The sequence below is a fragment of the Rhinocladiella mackenziei genome (assembly GCF_000835555.1).
Source record: "Rhinocladiella mackenziei CBS 650.93 unplaced genomic scaffold supercont1.1, whole genome shotgun sequence".
Lineage (NCBI taxonomy): Eukaryota > Fungi > Ascomycota > Eurotiomycetes > Chaetothyriales > Herpotrichiellaceae > Rhinocladiella > Rhinocladiella mackenziei.
This window is the reverse complement of record NW_013550604.1, coordinates 2203652-2223831: the sequence shown is the minus strand read 5'-3', so window position 1 is coordinate 2223831 and position 20180 is coordinate 2203652. Positions and strand designations below refer to the sequence as shown.

The 20180-nt window shown below is 51.1% G+C and overlaps 10 protein-coding genes across 10 annotated transcripts; 5 read left to right on the top strand and 5 right to left on the bottom strand.

Annotated features, from left to right (window-relative positions):
- Nucleotides 1-1270: 1270 nt before the first annotated feature.
- Nucleotides 1271-2275, bottom strand: Z518_00778 (uncharacterized protein; the record flags this gene model as incomplete). The annotated part of the gene is made up of 1 exon (XM_013421379.1): nucleotides 1271-2275. The coding sequence occupies one exon, from the start codon at nucleotides 2273-2275 to the stop codon at nucleotides 1271-1273; it is 1005 nt and encodes a 334-aa protein (XP_013276833.1).
- Nucleotides 2276-2753: 478 nt separating this feature from the next.
- Z518_00777 (uncharacterized protein) lies at nucleotides 2754-3782 on the top strand (the record flags this gene model as incomplete). Its single annotated transcript, XM_013421378.1, has 1 exon — nucleotides 2754-3782. One exon carries the CDS (start codon nucleotides 2754-2756, stop codon nucleotides 3780-3782), a length of 1029 nt encoding a protein of 342 aa, XP_013276832.1.
- A 689-nt stretch (nucleotides 3783-4471) lies between these two features.
- Z518_00776 (protein transporter SEC61 subunit alpha) lies at nucleotides 4472-6073 on the top strand (the record flags this gene model as incomplete). Its single annotated transcript, XM_013421377.1, has 4 exons — nucleotides 4472-4481; nucleotides 4539-4639; nucleotides 4703-4870; nucleotides 4922-6073. The coding sequence occupies 4 exons, from the start codon at nucleotides 4472-4474 to the stop codon at nucleotides 6071-6073; spliced, it is 1431 nt and encodes a 476-aa protein (XP_013276831.1).
- Nucleotides 6074-8046: 1973 nt separating this feature from the next.
- On the bottom strand, nucleotides 8047-8991 carry Z518_00775 (uncharacterized protein; the record flags this gene model as incomplete). The annotated part of the gene is made up of 1 exon (XM_013421376.1): nucleotides 8047-8991. One exon carries the CDS (start codon nucleotides 8989-8991, stop codon nucleotides 8047-8049), a length of 945 nt encoding a protein of 314 aa, XP_013276830.1.
- A 290-nt stretch (nucleotides 8992-9281) lies between these two features.
- On the bottom strand, nucleotides 9282-9494 carry Z518_00774 (uncharacterized protein; the record flags this gene model as incomplete). Its single annotated transcript, XM_013421375.1, has 1 exon — nucleotides 9282-9494. One exon carries the CDS (start codon nucleotides 9492-9494, stop codon nucleotides 9282-9284), a length of 213 nt encoding a protein of 70 aa, XP_013276829.1.
- A 1264-nt stretch (nucleotides 9495-10758) lies between these two features.
- On the bottom strand, nucleotides 10759-12180 carry Z518_00773 (glutamate N-acetyltransferase/amino-acid acetyltransferase; the record flags this gene model as incomplete). Its single annotated transcript, XM_013421374.1, has 1 exon — nucleotides 10759-12180. One exon carries the CDS (start codon nucleotides 12178-12180, stop codon nucleotides 10759-10761), a length of 1422 nt encoding a protein of 473 aa, XP_013276828.1.
- Nucleotides 12181-12836: 656 nt separating this feature from the next.
- Nucleotides 12837-14531, top strand: Z518_00772 (uncharacterized protein; the record flags this gene model as incomplete). Its single annotated transcript, XM_013421373.1, has 1 exon — nucleotides 12837-14531. One exon carries the CDS (start codon nucleotides 12837-12839, stop codon nucleotides 14529-14531), a length of 1695 nt encoding a protein of 564 aa, XP_013276827.1.
- Nucleotides 14532-14643: 112 nt separating this feature from the next.
- Z518_00771 (pyridoxine biosynthesis protein pyroA) lies at nucleotides 14644-15597 on the bottom strand (the record flags this gene model as incomplete). Its single annotated transcript, XM_013421372.1, has 1 exon — nucleotides 14644-15597. One exon carries the CDS (start codon nucleotides 15595-15597, stop codon nucleotides 14644-14646), a length of 954 nt encoding a protein of 317 aa, XP_013276826.1.
- Nucleotides 15598-16325: 728 nt separating this feature from the next.
- Nucleotides 16326-17969, top strand: Z518_00770 (uncharacterized protein; the record flags this gene model as incomplete). The annotated part of the gene is made up of 1 exon (XM_013421371.1): nucleotides 16326-17969. One exon carries the CDS (start codon nucleotides 16326-16328, stop codon nucleotides 17967-17969), a length of 1644 nt encoding a protein of 547 aa, XP_013276825.1.
- Nucleotides 17970-18805: 836 nt separating this feature from the next.
- On the top strand, nucleotides 18806-20016 carry Z518_00769 (uncharacterized protein; the record flags this gene model as incomplete). Its single annotated transcript, XM_013421370.1, has 2 exons — nucleotides 18806-18866; nucleotides 18932-20016. The coding sequence occupies 2 exons, from the start codon at nucleotides 18806-18808 to the stop codon at nucleotides 20014-20016; spliced, it is 1146 nt and encodes a 381-aa protein (XP_013276824.1).
- Nucleotides 20017-20180: the final 164 nt, after the last annotated feature.

The window sequence follows — 20180 nt, the reverse complement described above, 5'->3', positions numbered from 1 at the left end:
AAGCATGCAAGGAGCGGTATACACTGGCAAAAGCCTCTTAAATTTATTCTCCGTCCATCGGCACGGAAAACTCCTGTGACAATGGAGCGTCAACGATGGAAGTCTGGACGCCGTTCGTAACATTTGCCTCGTTCCCGGGCGAATTCCAGTTGATGATCGCACTGATCGTCCCGTAAAGTGCATGTCCAAGTGAGGAAGGCTATCGAAGATCTGGTGCAACAGGACCATTGGATGTACACAAGTGGCAAGTCGAAGTCACGGTTCTCCTCGTTCCAGCCTTGCCCAAAAAAGAGCAGGATCAGTTCCTTCACCGGCGGCACGATTGTACTCAGGGCACATGCTGTCGATCAGTAGATGTGACGACTTTCCAGAGCACCGCCCCAACTCAAATGAATTGTCTCCGGATAAAGTTTACCGAGCATCGCAAACAGGGCTGCCGCTGCTGGAGGCGGCGCGCAGACTCCACACTTTCCAGCTGGGTATTCCTAGGAATTCCAAGGGAAAAGGACTGGACCAGAAATTCATTTCTACGATGTCAAGCAAGGCTGCTAGGGTGAATATTGAGGTCAATGCTGTGGATTCGATTGCTCTGAAATGTTCCTGTCCTATCGTAATCATCGACGCTGGCTAGATCCTTGGGGGTATACCTGCTGCATTCGTAGGCATGATTGTGGACGGTCGTCATTCGAGCCGTCCTTAGCTCAAGAAGTTCCTTCCATCCACCACAAATCGATGGGAAATTTTTCGTATAGAGTCTCGTAAATAAGAAGGAATCGATCCACGAATAGGGGTGAGGCATCGAGGTGATATGGTCGGACAGAAAACTGTCGATCATGTTATATGGCCACACAGATCAGCCGAGACGGGCAATTTTGAACGTTTCCATGTCGCTGAATCACGTCGTTGGGGAGGAATGGTTTCTGATTGGATGCTGAACGTTTTTGAGTCTCTGATGGCTAGGTCCGAGGACATTCTTGAACGATCGCGCTGTCTCTTGGTGGCAGAAGCCATGATATTTGCAGCAGTAGCACTGGCCGTATAAAGCCCCCACGACAAGTCTCTTCATCAGTGGCAACGCTCAAGACAAGATCAATCCTGGAATTCAGTAGAAGCAAGAAAGTCAAGGACAGCGCTAGGCCAATTATGGACAATTTAAAACGGCAACCGTCACATTCCCAAACGAGATATAACTTGTGTCCAGGGAGAGGAGAAAAAAGGGGGAGGGGAGGGTGGTCGGACCAGGGAAGATGATAAACAAAGCTCGACTTCTTCATTCAAAGCGGAGAGATTGCCCTATCTTCAACTCCCTTGCTTTCTCCAACATAGCCATACCCAGCGCGACATCGCTCAAACTAAGGCCCCGATGCCAAAACAGAATGGTTTCGTCGTCACTCTCACGGCCTGGCTTTTGGCCGCACACCACCTGGCCCATCTCGGCGTGCAGATTTTCTTCGGTGATCTTATCACTATCTACATGTTGCCGGAGCGCACCGTACGGAAGCCCCTTTCTACACTGACCCCAGTCATCGACGAGGACCTTGGACATGATATCGGTCAGGGACAGGTCCACGGCGCTCATGGTCCCGTAGGGCATCACCAAGGCGCCCTTTTTAATCCACTCTGTCTTCAGGAGGGGTTCTGGTGCAGACAAGCGAGAGGCTTCTACCACAATGTCGGCCCCGCGGATCGTGTCTTCCCAGTTATCAAGGACCGTGACCTTCTTGCCTAGTTCCTTGGACAGCCGATCTCCGAGAGCCTGACGACTTTCGGCCCGCTTTGAGTGCAGTCGAATCTCGTCAAAGTTGAATATGCTGTCCATGAGACGAATGTTCCAATACGAGCTTCCCCGAGCTCCAATGTGGCCGAGGATCTTGCTGGATTGACGAGCGAGATACTTGGCTCCGATGGCCGTCATGGCACCTGTGCGCATGTCCGTGATGGTGGTGGCATCGATGATGGCCAAGGGAACGCCGGTGTCAGGGTCGAAGAGATTAAGAATAGCGAATTCAGAGGGGAATCCCAGCTTGTAGTTGTTGACGAAATCGCCGACAATCTTGACACCGGCGGCGTTCAAGGGGTTGACCACCCCTCGTAGCACGTTGAAGTGGCCTTTGGCTGAGTCGTGTGGTACGAGGTGTACTCGAGGCTCGATGACCGTCTTGCCCCGCCCTTGTGCGTCCAAGGCGTCTTCAATGGCTTTGAGAATCTCGCCATTGGTCATTTCCAATGCTGCGACATCTGGCCCATTCAGGTAGGTGAGATATATTGGCTTCATCTTGGGTATTGAATTGGCAGATGGATTCTCATAAAGGCAAAAGGAAAGAGTCACATTTCTGACGCTGAACAGAGTTCTATTCTGTGCGTTCTACAAAAGATTCGTGACCTTGCGTTGTCCTGGACACGAGAATGCCTGCCCAAGGCGAATGTAGGTATATGCAGGGAAAGTTCCGCCGGTGTCTTATGGAGGAATATCCTCAGGGCCTTTTAGTTGGGGTTGCGGATTCCCTGGGCTTCGAAGCCAAAGGGATTTTTACCTCGAATTGGGACTAGTCTTCCAACGAGAGGTCACACCAGATCATGATCAAATTACGGGCGACACTGTCCTACGCCGAAATCCGAATTCCATATCTTTGCTGGCTCGTCATTTTGAAACTAGCAGACTTGATGGGTGCTGGCTATATTAGCTGCTACGGACGATGTACTGAAGTCAGACTCCAACTCTCCGTGGGCTTGATCTTATTCAGCTTTCGAAGATGGCACCCATCGCGATTTCAGAGACAATCGACCTGGCGCCATCGCACATCCCAGAACCGACTCTATACCAACCTGCCACCTTCGACCCTCAAAAACATCTGTGCTACCAAACTCCTGAACAAATCATTACTTTCGAAGAGCTGGGTCTCAATCCTAAGACAGCAACCTCGTCCGTGGCCATAACGTCGCCCTTCCCATTACTCACTCTCGAAGGAGTTCGAGAGCTCCGTGCAGACATCTTTCGCCGTGAGGTCGTTGGGAAGTATGGCTCTGTGAAGTATCCTGGCGTTTATCGCATTCGTGGCTACGGCCCAGATGCGCCATTCACCTATGCTCTCTGGCGGAGTGAGGCTGTGAGGCAGGCCTGTTCGGCTGCCGCAGGCACAGAGCTGGAGATCATTTACGACTACGAGATCGGACAATTGAATGTCCAACTCCCTGCGGACATCGACAAGAACGCGCCTATCACCGAGAATTTGCCCCCAGCGGTGCCTCCGAAAAATTCCAGTCCCCTCGAAGACGGGCCGGCCCCGGAAAGTGAAGGTAAGGCCTTGGTGTCTGCATGGCACAACGATTCCTATCCTTGGGTCTGCGTCTTGATGTTGTCGGATCCGGTGGGGATGAAAGGTGGCGAAACCGCGCTGAGGACCGGCGACCAGTCCATCATGAAAGTCAAGCCGCCGGGGATGGGATATGCGGTTATGATGCAAGGAGGCTCTATCAATCACGCTGCACTCCCGTGCCTGGGCAGCGGAGAAAGAATCAGCTTTGTCACTTCATTCAGACCCAGAGATCCTACTCTGCTGGACTCGAGTTCTTTGAGAACGGTGCGGCCGATTAGTGATTTGGATGAGTTATACAGGCAATGGACAAGTTATCGGCTGGACGTGGTGTCGCAACGTGCAGCTTTGAAGAAAAAGGAGTTGGATAGACGCGGACGTTCGGCGGATGAGATACGGCAAATGGTGAATGACTGGGTCCAGGAACAAGTCGAGTATCTCCAAAACACGGTCAAGGAGATGATGTAAGGAGAAATGCAGCAAAATTCGACTTATTGTATGCGCAATTCCAACCGAGCACTTTGGTGATGGCTATTGAGACTGCTAAGAGCGTCTCGACGGCCAAAATTCTTCACTTCAACGCAGCACTTTGAGCTGCTCGCAATTTCTAGAGCTATACTCGTATAGTGGTTGATCTTATTAATGGCACTAGCATTCCTTCCGAAGTAATTTGAGCTTCTGATCTTGCGTTGAGAGGATATGCATTACTGCTTAGCCGCGTCCAGGAATGTTTACGTGCCTTTGTGAGTCCTCTTGAAACGGGGCTTGGGTTCCAGGTATTCGGGCACTTGGAATCATGTTCCAAACTACCTGGCAGAGCATGTGGGAGGGCCAAGGGGGTGCGGCTGCACGCGTAGGGCTTTGCCGTCACGTGTTACACGTGAGACAATCACGTGACTCAGCTACGACACTAGTCTCGCCAAGCTTGGCATTCGCGAAAGTGAATTGAGGCTGGCGTTGTCAAAGTGTCCTCATAGTCAAAAAGATTTAGGAACGGCGCCAGTGGTACAATAGCCTTCAGGGGACCACGATCCTTTCTACAGCCAGCTTGTCAATATCTCAAGCTGTGCTTTTGTTTCTTCATCATTCCCTACTCTTCGTCCTTCTCCCCAACCTTGTAGCTCATCTGCTGTTCTGCGCATCTTTTCGCAGCAACCATGAGCGGTCGTGCGTCCACTTCCTCCGCATTTGGGCACACGACCAATTGCTAACCCTTATAAACAGTTCGATTCCTCGATCTCATTAAACCCTTTACGCCCCTCCTTCCCGAGGTGGCAGCCCCCGAATCCAAAATTCCATTCAATCAGAAATTGATGTGGACAGGAGTAAGAACACAAAAGAGCAGACCGGGAAAATCAGGAGAGCAAGAGACTGACCATTGGCGCCAGTGTACACTTCTAATCTTCCTGGTCATGAGCCAAATGCCTCTATATGGCATTGTCTCGTCCGACACGTCGGACCCCATTTACTGGCTACGTATGATGTTGGCCAGTAACCGGGGAACACTGATGGAATTGGGAACAACACCCATTATTTCTTCTGGAATGGTGTTCCAAGTAGGCAAATCCGAACCGTCACGTCCCAATGTGTACGTCTGACATCGCTAGCTTCTCGCCGGTACTCATCTCATCGATGTCAACCTCGACCTCAAATCCGATCGCGAATTGTACCAAACGGCGCAAAAACTGTTCGCAATCATTCTCTCTTTCGGCCAAGCTTGCGTTTTCGTCCTCACTGGTCTCTATGGACAACCAAGCGACCTTGGTGCTGGAATCTGTCTCCTCCTGATTGTTCAGCTGGTTATTGCTGGATTGGTGGTCATTCTCCTGGACGAGCTGCTCCAAAAGGGATACGGCCTTGGATCTGGAATCTCATTGTTCATTGCCACCAACATTTGTGAATCCATCATCTGGAAGGCATTCTCTCCCACCACCATCGACACGGGCCGTGGAAAGGAGTTCGAAGGTGCGGTCATTGCTCTTTTCCACCTCCTCGTTACCCGGTCAGATAAGACTCGTGCCCTCCGTGAAGCCTTCTACCGACAACATCTACCTAACATCATGAATCTTCTTGCAACTTTGACTGTCTTCGCTGCCGTCATTTATCTCCAAGGTTTCCGCGTCGAGATTCCAGTCAAGTCCTCCCGCCAACGAGGTATGCGAAGTTCGTTTCCCGTCCGCCTCTTTTACACTTCCAACATGCCTATTATGCTGCAATCGGCTCTCGCATCCAACATCTTCATGATCAGTCAGATGCTCTACACTCGATTCTCGGACAACTTGTTGGTCAAGCTGTTTGGTACCTGGGAACCGAGAGAAGGGTCTTCCCAACTCTATGCCTCTGGTGGAATTGCCTACTACATGTCGCCTCCTCTCAACTTCGCTGACGCTCTCCTCGACCCAATTCACACCGTCATCTATATTACATTCATCATCGTCACTTGTGCCGTTTTCTCCAAGACCTGGATCGAAGTGTCCGGCTCCGCTCCCCGCGATGTCGCCAAAACACTTAAGGAACAGGGACTGGTAATGGCTGGACACCGTGAACAAAGTATGTACAAGGAATTGAAGCGAGTCATTCCCACAGCTGCAGCTTTCGGTGGGGCCTGCATCGGAGCCCTCTCGGTTGCCAGTGACATGCTCGGAGCCCTGGGGAGCGGAACTAGTATTCTCCTAGCTGTCACAATCATCTACGGCTACTTCGAGATCGCTGCCAAGGAAGGTGATTTCGGTGGGAACCTAAAAGGGCTAATTGCATAGATGTTTCGACAATCAGACGAGCATAGAGAAATAATGAGGCAAAACCATATAGGGTTGTGGGGGCTCATGAAATCCCCCAAAAATATGCTTTTTATGCATAGCACAAGGTCTTTGAGTTGGAATAGCGGGACCTGGAAGGAGGACAACGGCGAAGATTTTGTACAGGGGCTATTCAAAAACTTCTGTACTTTTGGCGGCAGAAAAAGTTGAACAGAACTACAGTTGCTTGCAAAACCGGCTTCCACCCAAAACACATTTTAAAATTCTTCACTCAGTGGTGATTCGACCTACGCTTGGCCCGCACCCCACCAATTAATGTTCCTTGGTTCGTCATATCTTGTAAGTACACCAACAAGCTTATTGAACTAGTTCATTTTTAGCGTCGGCCCTTCGGCGCGGTAGTTTAAATGAACTTTGCCCCGCACCGAAAAGCGGGTGCGAAAAACGTGACGAGGTACATCGATGCTCATCCGCCCGCCTTCAACGATATCATGTCTATTCAAAGTTCCAAAGGCGGTAGAAGTATCTGTGAACGGCAGCCGGCGCGACGCTTCTGTTCATTCCCACAGTGCCTTAATACCTTGGTGTTTTTGGGGGGTTTGGTTGGGGGGGGGGAATTCCTCGGAAGTCAGAGCAGTTTGCGCTGAATAGTATGGGCAAACGGCAGCGATAGCGGCACGATCATTGGCGAGTAAGTCTGGAGAACGGGAGTTTACTGCATCAGCAGCCCGGCGGGTCAAGTACTGGATCAGCCATTGTCCAAGAATTTCCTTGCATTGAGACTGTAGCAGATAGAAGGCATTATGACGCAGTGTATTTTATTGTAGTTGGTCTACGTGCCCACAACTGATTTCCGCCGGTGCCAGTCGAACCCTGATATTTGATCTTTACTTCGGTGACCTTGTGAGGCCAGCCCTAACCTCTGCTTTTCTGCGTTCTTTGTCCAACGGGTGATTGCTAAGTAAGGGCGCCAACCCTAATCCTTGGTGGTCGACTCGTTGGTCTCTTTCCTCGTTTTCTAGAGCTCCAACCTAAATTGACCTCAAGTAGTGCTTGAGAGGCCCTAGGGATTTCTCGTGTCATGCTGGATCTAGCTCATCCCACTTGGCGATTGTCTTGGAGCCGCCTGCCAACGTCGACGAGCTCGATGCCACAGCCAGGTCTACCCCACACACGGACTCGCCAATACTTCTGCCCGTAGAGCCACGCTACACCGGGGAAAATGAGATTCCAGCTTAGATTGGGAGCAAGCCTTTCATAACGACGTGGGGCTACCTCGATCACGCGCCTGTACATTGTGAGGGAGGTTGCCCTAGATAATTTTCATTATCGGTGGAAGTTCTCAAAGGGGTATGGCTGACAGATAGCGCCTATGTCGTGGGTGAGTGTCAATAGTCCAAAACCGCCTTCATCATCACCAAACCCTGGCACGCCTTTGACAACACCACACTGGGAAAGCAGCACAACAGATATGGAAGTGAGAGTGGGCATCCTTTGATTTGCCGTGGAAAGCTCTATCGATGATGCTATGTCATGAGGCGTGTTTCTCAAGCTCAATGTCTAACGTTAGGGCATGAAGCGAGGTGAGGAAAGCCTGCTGGCCTATGAGTCCTTTTAAGGAACTCACGGCGCGTTCTTTGGCCTATCATTGATACGATTTTGTGGGCCTGTTACTTATTATCGCTCCTTACATGTGGAAATACAATATGTAACACCATAACACACCTTTACTCTAGATTCCAGATACCATGTTCTAGCGCTTGAGATGATAAATCGTACCGACCTTTAATATGCGATTCGATGACGCCGACACGCCTCGCATCTCCGTTAGTAAAGACAACGGCGAGCCAATAGAAGACGGTGTCACCTGTCCGTATTCCTGCGGTCGAATCCTGAAGCCCTAGCAAAAGTATGCCGCTTAATACCAGCTCTCTTCGATGGATCGCATCGCGTTCGTCTGAGGATTCAAAATCTTAGGTTATATAGTGAGAGGCACGATAGATAGCGGCATCATCAACGTTTTGCATGAAAGTCCAAGGAGGTGCCTCTAGATCGATTCGCTCCCGTAGAGCGCCCACGGCCGCAGATCTCCCCAGCAAGGGCGAGGTGGACTGAGAAGGCCAACGCCAGTGGAAAACATAACTCTTGATCTGGAGAGCATGGGATGTTTCTGGCAGTATGACCTCTTTATGAGTTCGGCACCAGTAGTCAAGAGTCATCGTTCGACCTTCCCAGAATATTATAATCTCAGCTGAGTATGCCACACAAGATGCCTCGTAGCGCAACCCCAGCGACCATTCTTCTTTAGAAGTTGCGAATACGTCAACACGCCGGGATCTCGACAACTCTTCCCAGGCAAGATGCTTTGCGTGCTGAGGCATGCAAACGGGACCTCGTGCAGAAGCCCAGGACCATGATGGAAACATGTTTCTCCGTCGCTGGCCAGTGGTCGCAGTCGCCGTTTCGTGGTAGGTTAACCATAATAATCCGTGCAGGAAACCTAATGAGGGCTTGAACAAGCGATCCTCTGGGACTTTGTCCTTTTGAGGAGACGGCTTTTCGTAATAATCATGATACATCGGGATTCCCCATAAGCTTCTGTAAGGTGACGTTGTCAGAATGCCCCGAAATGCGTCCAACGCATCCGAATCATACGTCAAGTCTCTTGATTGATATTCCCTTAGTTGTAAAGAGAATAAGAATGTCTGATGTTTCCAGCTTCGAATTGGAATGTCGGGGTAGGGCGAGAGCACATGGCGGTTAAGATAGCAGTATAGATCTGTGTTCTGGCCAAGGTTTTTGGCATAGTTTTTCCGAACTTTGAGAGGGACGAGCAAATCTATTTCTTCTGGAGCCTCTCCAAGCATACATATGAAGATCGCTTGTGTGGGAGTGAAGTATAGAAGACGTTTTGACATTGCTGCTTCTTGTTAAGTCCAACCTCTAGTGGTCCATTTTGATCGTTGCAAGTAGTGGCGCCACGACGGGGATGTGTACAAATACTCAAAGCCCTGGGCAAAAAAGCGTATTTGTGGTTCTCGTTTTGTGTCTGAGACCCCGGGCAGTCCAGAGTCTGAAGAATTGCCTAGGGCTACTATTGTCAAGAAAGCATTGCTAAAGATTCGATCCATCAATTTTACTTGCGCCCGCTTGAACTCTGAATGATCCTGGGCAATACAGTATCGATCATCCCAGAGGTACTTCTCGTTCAGATTGGACAGGCATCTCGAACGGTCTTAGGCAGGTTATGTGGCAACGGGTGGGTCTCTTTCAATAGGGCAGATTCTTCGGGTGTGGGTAAGTGGTCGGTGCCCCAGACATAGCTCAGACATATGTAATTGCTGTGCGGTGGTAAAGATAGAATCATCTGGGTGGCACAGTCGATGACCATGATTCTTCCACGCATAACATCTTGAGTCATTTTGGAACACGGATGTTTCCTCACACATTCCTTTATTCGCGATTGGAGGAACTTGTAGTCCACCGCATTCGGAATCAAAGCTCGGGCTTGATAATATGGATTGGGCCTTCGATGAATGAGTCCTCGATGATTGAGCTCTGGTTGTTGTATTGGTAAGGGCACCCGTTGTGTTCCTTGTCACCCTCGAAGGTCTCGATCCCCGAACTCCCGGCCAAAGCTATATGCGAAATAGATGAAAGATTTCCAATAGCTGGGAAGGACTCCAATTGCCAAGGAGAATTTGGGAACATCGGGAGCTCTTTCTTGATCTCATTAACTCTTGAGGCGAGAATTGTACAGAAGCGACATTCTGGTGAGAGGTTCTGCTTCAAGAATCCCAGATCGAATACAGGTCCTGCGTGTGGTTTGCTGGCAAAAATGAGCCTGAAGTCAATTGTTCGGCATCTCTCGCAGAATCCGAATCCGAACTGGAGTATCGCGCTAAATGGAATGCCCCTGAGTCGTAGGCTGTGTTCCGGTACGTCCGGATCAGCTCTTCATAAACTCTGTCATCCCAGAGATCAAAAAGACGCTTCTTCCTCGTCATCACCGTTTATATTGGACTTTTCGGCGCGTCGTCTTTTTGGCGGCTTCCTTTGTTCGTAGTCATGGCAAGCTTAGTATGTGATGTGTTGCGGTGATGCTTGGGTTGGTGGCCAAAAAGGCCGAGAAGATAAAAAAGAAGTGTAGAATGAGGATGTAGTCCATGGTAACGGGGGTGTTGAGGCGGTGTCAGAAGAAGGCTGTTAACCTTACGTCAGAACAAAGGTGGGCGACTTCTAGCCAATGCAAAACCGAGAGAAGCCCGATATACAGTACAGCGTATGAATATAGTCATAATAGCAGCGGAATGCGCCGAAAATAGCATTCAGCCTCGCAAGACGACGATTAATATTTCCAGGTGAGGTAACGTACGGTAACCCGAGCTGCGAATCTCAATATAACTGGCGGACTATTATTTAAGCTCAAATCTAGATAGCGAGTGATAGTTCGAAGAATGCTCCACTTCTAGGCAAGTAGAAACCGGGTTTTGCAACAGTGTGTACAATGTCGACATAGAGGTGAACAGTCCAAAACCCAAAATCAACTCCAACAAAGAGACATTGTTGGATTTCATTAATGGCCTTCCCAGTTATTCGTCCTTTTTACTCGCTCGCATTCCCATTGGTAATCCGACAATTCCCCACCAGAGGCAGAGAGACATGAACCTGGGTTCTTATCCATCTCACGTCCGATAGTCACCATTGATGGTAACATACTCATGACTGAAATCACAGAACCAATATCTGGCCTCCTCAGAGCCCGTGCCGAGATCGACGTCGATCTCCAGATCCTCGTCCTCCAGGAGGCGGGCGGCGCGCACTTCATCCACGGCCTGCGGCTCGCCGTTGACGAGTAGTTTCAGCACACCCTCGTCGGCGCTCTTGGACGACGGCGCAGGCACGAAGCTCACGTTCGTCCTGTTGGGGGCCACAGTTTCGGCAGAGAGATGCGGCGTGTATCCGATCGCGCACAGGATGCGGCCCCAATTGGCGTCCTTGCCGTATAAGGCGGTCTTGACGAGCGGGGATCTCGCGATGGTGGAGGCGATTTCTTTCGCGTCGTTGTAAGTCGGGGCGTTGCGGACAGTGACCTGGACGAATTTCGTGGCGCCTTCGCCATCACGGACGACGAGTTGCGAGAGGCGCTGGGCGAATGAAGTTAGTACGGAGGACATGGCTCGGTAGTCTGGCGAGGATGGGTCGTTGGCGATGGGCGGCGTGGAGGCGGAAGGCGAGGCCGCGCCATTCGCGAGAATGGCCACCGTGTCGTTTGTCGAGGTGTCGCCGTCAATTGAAATGGAATTAAATGATCGGTTCACGGCTCCGGTGAGAAGGGACTGTAGTGCAGCAGCTCCAATGGGCGCGTCCGTGCACAAGATCCCTAGCAGAGTTGCCATGTTGGGGTGGATCATGCCCGCTCCTTTGGTCATGCCAGCTAGACGATACTCAATGCCCTGGTGTTGGGTAGATGGGAGTGTGAAGGTTGTGGAGAGAAGTTTAGGGAATGTGTCGGTTGTGCAGATTGCTTTGGCAGCTGTCAACCAGGCGTGGTGCGAATCGTCGAGATTTGAATATGCCGTGGGAATTTTAGACAGAATTTTTTTGGTGGGAAGTCTTTGGCCGATCACACCGGTCGACATGACAAGACTATTCGAGCCAAGGGGATCAGAAGCTGGCGTCATCGAGTCCTGGAATTGTGAACTCGCCGTCTCAGACATGGCACGAGCATCTTCCATGCCACCCACACCTGTCACAGCGTTGGCGCATCCGGAGTTGATGATAATACTCCTCAATCCTGTACCACCACGCTTTTCTAGTACAGACCTGCTAACTTGCACAGGGGCGGCTTGAAACTTATTCGTGGTGAAGACTGCGGCACCGAACGCTGGCCGGTCGGAGGCGATCAACGCTAGGTCCGGGCGGGATTTATTGGCTGGCTTGACACCGACGTGGGTTCCTGAGACTTTGAAGCCTTTGGGATAGGTTCCTGATGTCGGAATGTATTTTATTTTTGAGGCTGGGATGGACGAGTCGACGGGGGCCGAGTAGTGACGGACGACGTTGCGGATGACCGACCGAGTTGGAGGAAGAGTTGACGAAGCCATGGCGAGGGTCTCCTGGGTTATCTAGGAGGATGAGATGGAAGAGCAATTCCCAGAAAGGGATGTGACTAGGACCAAAATTCTTGTCAATTTGTGGTTATGCTGCCTTCTTCCGGTAGGGGCAGAAGAGCACCACCCGGTGAACGACTTTTCATCCAAACACCTAGAGTTCGAGAGGTCTCGCTTTGGAAAGGCAATATCCCAGTCCTTCCTTCTTCTGGCGGTCCGTGAGAGTTGAAACGTAAGGTGAGGAACTCGGCCAGCACCCCTCGTCGTGATCAATGGTTGATGGTGCAATGGGATGAGTCAACGCTCCTGGCGAGCTTCGACAGTCTTCCTCTCGGCATATAATGACCTTTTAGTAGGTCATCGTCTCACGAAAAATTTTCCGGCCTCCCTACAGAGTGGTGGAAGCGTGTGACTCAATGGGAATTTTTCGCAGAGGCGGCGGAAAAAAAGACGAGGTTTGCAGCCAAATGCGGGACCAATCAGAACCGTCGGTTTGCGGAGTCAAAAGAGGGAACAGACAGCAATGCGAGTTCATGACGCGCAGCATCAAAGACCGTCCATTTTCACTGCAAGACGGCCTTTGCTACCATGTTTCGTTCGTGTACTAATGCGTAATGAGTTGATATCTACCCTCTTCTCAGTTCCGCGCTATGGCCAAAAGAAAACTGCCTGATCCCACCCCTGAAATTACAGATACCCCTTCCAAGCGCCGAAAGAAAACCATTGAACCGTCCCTCGCAAATGGAATTCACAAAGACGATTCCACCTCGGTCCCGATGATAAGCGGCACGTCAAAGAAGAAGCAGGAAACACCCTCCAAAAACAAAGGAAGAGGTGCCATTGGTACGGTCCTGCACGAGGAGGACAACGATGAAGGAAGCCCGACGCCCAAATCCAATGGCCGGACCCTATTATTCTCTACTCCAAGAAAAGAGAAGAGTGTAGTGAGCACTCCCTCAAAGCCAGGAAGGGCGGATCGATCTGCAAAGAGAAAAAGTGCACAAGCCCTTGCCGAGGCGCAAGATGAAGACGACTGGGATGGGCAAAGAGCTCTGGCCAGGGAAATCCTCGAGGACGAGGAGGCTGCGGATCGAGAAAACGTCGAGCAGATTGTTGATGACGCGACCGAAGGAGACGCAGCGACCCCTGTCAAAACACCAGGAAAACGTGGCAGACCCAAAGGCGCAAAGAACAAGCGGTCACCCACTCCAGATGGAGATATTGCTCCTGAAGAGCGCTACTTTTTCCAGACCCGCAGCGGTCCCCCTCAGGTCTCAGGCAATAAATTCGACTCGGTCAAATTGCTCACTTACGAAGAGTATTTTGAACAAATTCAATCTTACAAAGACCGCCACGCTTCCAATCAGGTGCAGCTGATGAAATTGCACGCCCGGTCGTTTCCTCAGTGGCAATTCGAACTTGCCGAAGGCTTTGGATTGTGTCTATATGGATATGGCAGTAAACGGCAGCTCGTCAACAATTTTGCGGAATGGATATGCAAAAGATCAAAAGCACCGCCTCGCATTGTTGTGGTCAATGGATACACTCCCAAACTCAATGTACGAGGAATCTTGAAAACTGTTGCGTCAGCTATTTGGGAGGAAGACCAGCATCTACAACTTGTCGGACAACCTCAAGAAATGCTCGATACTTTATTCTCACACCTCACCAATCACCCCCCCGATGGTCAATTGATGGTCATGATCAATTCCATTGACGCTTCAGCTTTGCGCGGCTCGTCAACGCAAGCGATAATGGCTCGCCTTGCACGACATCCCTTGGTCCATTTTATTGCCACTGCCGACTCACCAACTTTTCCTGTTTTGTGGAATTCATCACTGCTAGACCAGTTCAAATTTGTTTTCCATGATTGCACGACCTTTTCCCCGTACACAGCAGAAATCAATGTCGTCGACGAAGTGCATGAATTACTTGGCCGGAAAAGATTGCGAGTGGGCGGGAAGGAAGGCGTCGGGTTCGTGCTCAAGTCACTGCCTGAGAATGCCAGAAACCTCTACCGGCTATTGCTCTCGGAAATCCTGAGTGTTCTAGCCGATGGCGGAGTCGGTGGTACGGCCGATGAAGAAGACGACGCAAAGACAAGACGACCTACAAAGCCCAGTCGGGAGGCAGCTGACGAAGTGGGAATCGAGTATCGAACCCTATACCAGAAGGCATCAGAGGAGTTCATCTGTTCAAGTAGCATGAACTTCCAATTCCTTCTAAAAGAATTTCACGACCATCAAATGGTTACGAGTCGACGAGACGCGAGTGGGACAGAAGTGTTGGGGATCCCCCTGAGTAGAGAGGAGATGGAAGCCGTGTTGGAAGACCTCGTCGTTTAGATTTGTTGAAGATATCCATATCCGCATTCACAGAGAAAATCAAATTTACGCCGGACCATGCCGCATGACTTCTTTCCCATCTTCCCCTTCCAAAACTTTTGGTCTAAATCTTCTACCATCCCCGACCGGCCATTTTCTCGCCAGGGGCCATGCTACCACAATTGATACCAACCATGGCCTCACCTAATCCTTCACTACACTCAGCCAGAACTTTGGGGTCCTGATAGTGAGTGGTGGCCTGAACAATGGCCTTGGCTCTCTTTGCCGCATTGCCGGATTTGAAGATACCGCTTCCCACAAATACACCGTCACAGCCCAACTGCATCATCAACGCGGCATCTGCAGGGGTGGCAATACCACCTGCTGCAAAGTTGACCACAGGCAATCGGCCTAGCTCGGCAGTCTGTTTCAGCAGCGCGGGGTCACAGCCGATTTCCCTTGCAAGCGCTCTCAGTGCGCCCTCACCTTCCGCTAAGGCGGCCTGTGCTTCCGCAATGTCTTTCTTGACAGTCCTCATATGTTTGACAGCCTCGACGACGTCACCGGTACCGGCCTCGCCCTTTGTTCTGATCATGGCAGCGCCTTCACTGATCCTCCTCAATGCCTCACCAAGATTCCTGCAGCCACAGACGAATGGAACACGAAAGGGATGTTTCTCGACGTGGAAGGTATCATCAGCAGGAGTGAGAACCTCACTCTCATCAATGTAGTCAATCCCGAGGGCCTCGAGGATCTGGCATTCGACAAAATGGCCAATACGAGCTTTGGCCATTACCGGGATAGTGACTGCGGCTTGGATCTCCTTGATGAGCTGGGGATCCGACATGCGGGCGACACCACCATCCCGCCGGATATCCGCCGGCACTCTCTCCAATGCCATGACGGCGCATGCACCTGCTTCTTCGGCGATGCGAGCTTGTTCAGCATTGACAACATCCATAATGACACCACCCTTGAGCATCTGTGCTAGACCGGCTTTCACGGTGAATGAAGGGCCAGATGAGGTCGTCGTGTTAGTGGTAGGGACGGTAGAGGTCGCCATGCTGCTGTGGTCGTTCAAGACCATTGCGGCAAGGAGAATAAGTAGAGGAAACGGAGAGAGAGAGAAGCCAGACTTAATCTGCGCAGGACAATTGAGACGCCAGATTCAAATACGAAGTAATGAAGAACTGAGAAAAAGTATTGAGTCACAATGACCACCGCAGCGAATTCTCAGGTCAAGTTCGGCTAATAACGGATTTTTTAATAAATTTCCCGACCTGCGCCTTGAGACAAGATCCACGAAGGAGGAAGGGAATGGAAGCTGACCGCCCGTCGTGAGTTTCCTGAAAGGAAAAGAGATTTTTTTTTTTTCCTCCTCCGGTCCGTTCCCCGCAACCCAGCAATCAAAAAGACCCCTCAGTGCGCGCACGTGATCATATTAGTCATCCACCCTGCCTTCTCTTTTCACTTTCCCCTCCTTTCAACCAGACATGCATGTCGTAATTGATAAAGATATTAGGATTGCAATATACCACCAAATCCGAGGCCAGGGACAGAATTCCCTCTCTGTCTGTTCATTATTCGTTCGTCATCGAGCAACAACACCACGTTACACCCCAGAGCAAGGATTGAAAACCCCTGGTTATCGCCGAGATGCATGGAATTATCTGACCAGAGCTGATGGGCTGAATATCTCCTCTCTTCCTCTTTCTCAGCAATGACCGGTATCTTGAGCTTCTCGATGCGTTGCTCGAATGCTGCGCCATTGCTGCTCTCCTTCAAGCAAGCAATTCCCCAGACTGTCAACCTCGAATGATCAATCGAACCATGACACCATATCCAAAGGTTGACCAAACCCCGAGCTCTCCACCAGCTGCCGCTGCCATATCAATTCCCGACCTGCCCGAGGACGTCTTTCTCCTGGTCCTGACCAATCTCGCCGCATGGGACCTGGTGAGCTGCCAACGCGTGTCGAAATCATGGCGCTCTGCATTCAGCCAAGACCAATACATCCGTGTGGTGCTGCAACATTATCCACGAGCGAGAGAAGTCCGAACCCTGCCGCCAGGCAAACTTCATTTCCACAGTCCACGAGATGACTGCCTCGACTGGAATCGGATTCTCCTTCGCGTGGCGTCGCGATACTATAGTCTCGTCAATGGTACGGCGAGAACGGTCCTCAAATATCCCATGGCCCCGGTTGAACAATTAGGCGACTGGTTCCCGGTCGGACAATGGGACTATCACGAAAGTCAACCGGGAGGACGTTTGTACTATGAGACCGCCGCGGTTCATCTGAGCAGGATCGGTTCCAAACCATACCTGTTCAGACCTACCTTGTGGTCCTACGACCAGGGGCTTCTTGTCTATGCTCCAGCTCAATGCACGGGTGACGACTACCTTCCTGGAATCCTAGCACTATTGGATGTCGAGACTGGTCAGAAATTCCCCATCCCATTCGACATTCGAGGCAAGATCATCCGCAACCTCCGGCTGAAGGACCGAACTTTGATCGTCGAATGGGCGGAAAGGGACCCCTTCCACAACCTCAATGCCATGGAGCAGGTCAATCGGCATTTTGCCAACTGCTTCGACGTCTGCCCGGGCCCTGACAAATCGTCGTGGACGGTGACATGGCGATCGGAGTGGAAAATGCATTTCCTAGGGCTTCCGCCAAACTACCACGATCGGTTCTTCTCCACACACAACTCCACCCATTATGCCGTGTACTTCTGGCAACCCAATCGGAGCATGTACACTGGCGACGAGGAGCTGCCGATTGAATCGCTTTCGGTCTGGGACATTTCCGCCTCGTCCCCGTATCAGCCGTCCACAGACCCTTCGGGGGAATTTCGCCCGCCAGAGAAACAAGGACCGTATATCGTGTCGAGATTCAGCTTCACACATATGGACTTCGTCGGGATTCGACAACATGCCAGTGTGTCACTGATGTCTCTACATCTCGATTCCGAATCATTGTCGCTGACCGTGCGTGAAAACGTCGGTGTCGTAGGTCAAGGATATTTCGACCCAGCAGAAAGGCTGTGGTGCGCGAAAACGACGACATTTCCATTCCTGGGCCAAGGACCGCGACTGTACAGAGAGTGGGATGGCAATCTCCCCCCATATCGAGGCCATTGTAGCATGGAGAGCGCGGATGTCGAGGAGAGTGAGCGCTGGTTCCTACCGATCATGGACATCGTCGACTCGGACGCTGGTGTCAGGCTGAGTCTCGTCGAGACTTGTTTTTCCGGACAAAGTGTGGACAACAGACTGGTTGTGAGGATGAAGACGCAGTATCGTTCTGGTGAAAACAATGGCAATGCTGCACTCGACTGGACTACGCTTGACGAGTCTTTGACGCGCGAAGTCAGTGCTATGGGCCGCATCGCAGGTGATGAGCGCTGGATTATCGGACAGAATGACAGGATGGAGATTGTGGTTTTGAAGTTCTAAACATGACATGTGTACTCCAGCCCATTCGTCGTTCTTCGTCTGGATAGCAATTGCAATCGTAGTCACAAGTATGATATTGATGTTCATATTGAGAGTGGAATTGGATTCTAATTCCACCACAGTTAACCCGGTGTTGTTATATGTTTCAGTTTTCCTAGTCGCTCTGTATTGTACACAGATAGCATATTTACTCTTCATCTCTCTTCTTTTTTCTTTTTCTTTTTTTCTCCCTTTGGAGTCATGCAGAAGCGGCGAACTTGTCATCTTCAAGTAATTATACAGGCCATCGGTCGGTCAGTCAGTCAATTCTGTATGCGATCCAGCCCGATTCCGTGCCATCTTTGGTAACTCACATGCGGCCTCCGGATCGAGAAAAGCACTAACCGGAAACAGAGAAGCTTTGCTGCATTATATTCAACTCTAAACCGCAGCTATGCGGGTCCATTTCGATCCTGAACAACGAAACCTTGAACATAGGGTTAGTCGGTGTTTCCATCAATTGTATCGCCACAGCTCGACGGACTCTATACAAATCTGTCCTTTTGTCTACATAGCAAAGTAGCTGTTGGAATCTAAGGCCGTAAAGATACCCGGCAGACCTTCCCATATTGTGCTACCCCACGTTTTGTCTCTTCCGCAGCCTCGGCTATTTCGGTTTCGGTTCATTTGGTCTCAATGCCGCTTGACCATTTTTCCGATATCTCGAGGATAAGTACCTTGATATTATGTAGGTATTCCTACTCTCTTCCACACCCATCGGTGATGGTATTGGTCTGTCACCAACTCAAACCGCAGAGGCTCTTCGTTAGACCTACTTGAGGTGAACGAAAGACGTCATGACTGCCGACCCACCCTTGTCGGGGCTGCGCGTCCTCGAACTGTCAGGATTAGCACCAGGTACAATTCTTTCAGATCTCCCACAGAGTCGTAGTACAGTGAGCGTCTCACTGACGGACTAATAGGACCCTTCTGTGGCCTCCTACTAGCCAACTGGGGTGCCAACGTCCTTCGCGTGGACCGGCCGGGTCCTGACCCCACCTCTGACCTCCTCACCAGCCACAAATCCTCTATTGCCCTAGACTTGAAAGACCCTCAATCGCTGGCCATCTTCCTTTCTCTTCTCCCGAAGGCCGACGTCCTCATCGACCCCTTTCGGCCCGGCGTGCTAGAAAAACTCGGCTTGGATCCGGCAACGGTCCTCCTGAAGAAGAACCCCCGCTTGATTGTCGTCAGATTGACGGGGTTCCGTCGTGATGGGAAATACAGCGCAATGGCCGGCCACGATATTAACTACCTGGCGGTTTCGGGCGTGCTGTCCATGCTTGGGGCGCGGAACACCCCTCCGCTCCCACCGGGCAATATCCTCGCAGATTTCGCGGGCGGTGGCATGGTTGCGTTCGCTGGTGTGCTCTTGGCTCTAATCCATCGACAAACAAGCGGCAAAGGCCAGGTTGTCGAGGCCAATATGGTGGATGGCGTAAGCTATCTCGGAACTTTTCCACGCCTCTTGACGAAGGAAGCGATGTGGAACGCCGAGCGCGGCACCAACACCCTCGACGGTGGTGCGCCTTACTATGGATGCTATGAATGCAAAGATGCCGGAAAGTATATGTCAGTCGGGGCATTGGAGCCGCAGTTTTATGCTGAGCTGCTGAAAGGGCTGGGCTTCAAACCCGAAGAAGTCGTTCCAGGCGGTTTGGATCGATTGGACAAACGTTCCTGGCCATATATGCGCGAGGTGTTCACCCAGCGATTCAAGACCAAGACGCGCGCGGAGTGGGAGCGCATCTTTGACGGGACAGACGCATGCGTCGCCCCCGTGCTTGAGCACAAGGAGATGGAGGCCCAAGGGTACGATCAGCGGCCGATCGTAGGCTTGACCGCCTCTCCGGGTAGAGATGTCGATATGCCTTGGAAAGGCCAGCCGTCGAGGCCTGGAGAGGGCGCCGAGTCCGCCTTGAGTGATTGGATGGGGTGGAGCAAAGGCAGAGACTACGAAGTCTCCTCCAAGGGAACATTTCTGAAGAGGGAGAAGAGTAAGCTATAGCTGTCAGCAGTTGTTGCCCAAAAGTGACATGATTGAAACATTCTTGATTTGGTCGTGAGGATGATACTTTGTCAGTTTTCGGCTGTTACAGTACGAGTCAGATGTCCCGCTTTCATTAACCGCCTTGGAGAGAACAAGTACGTTTTATATAGACAACTTTTAAG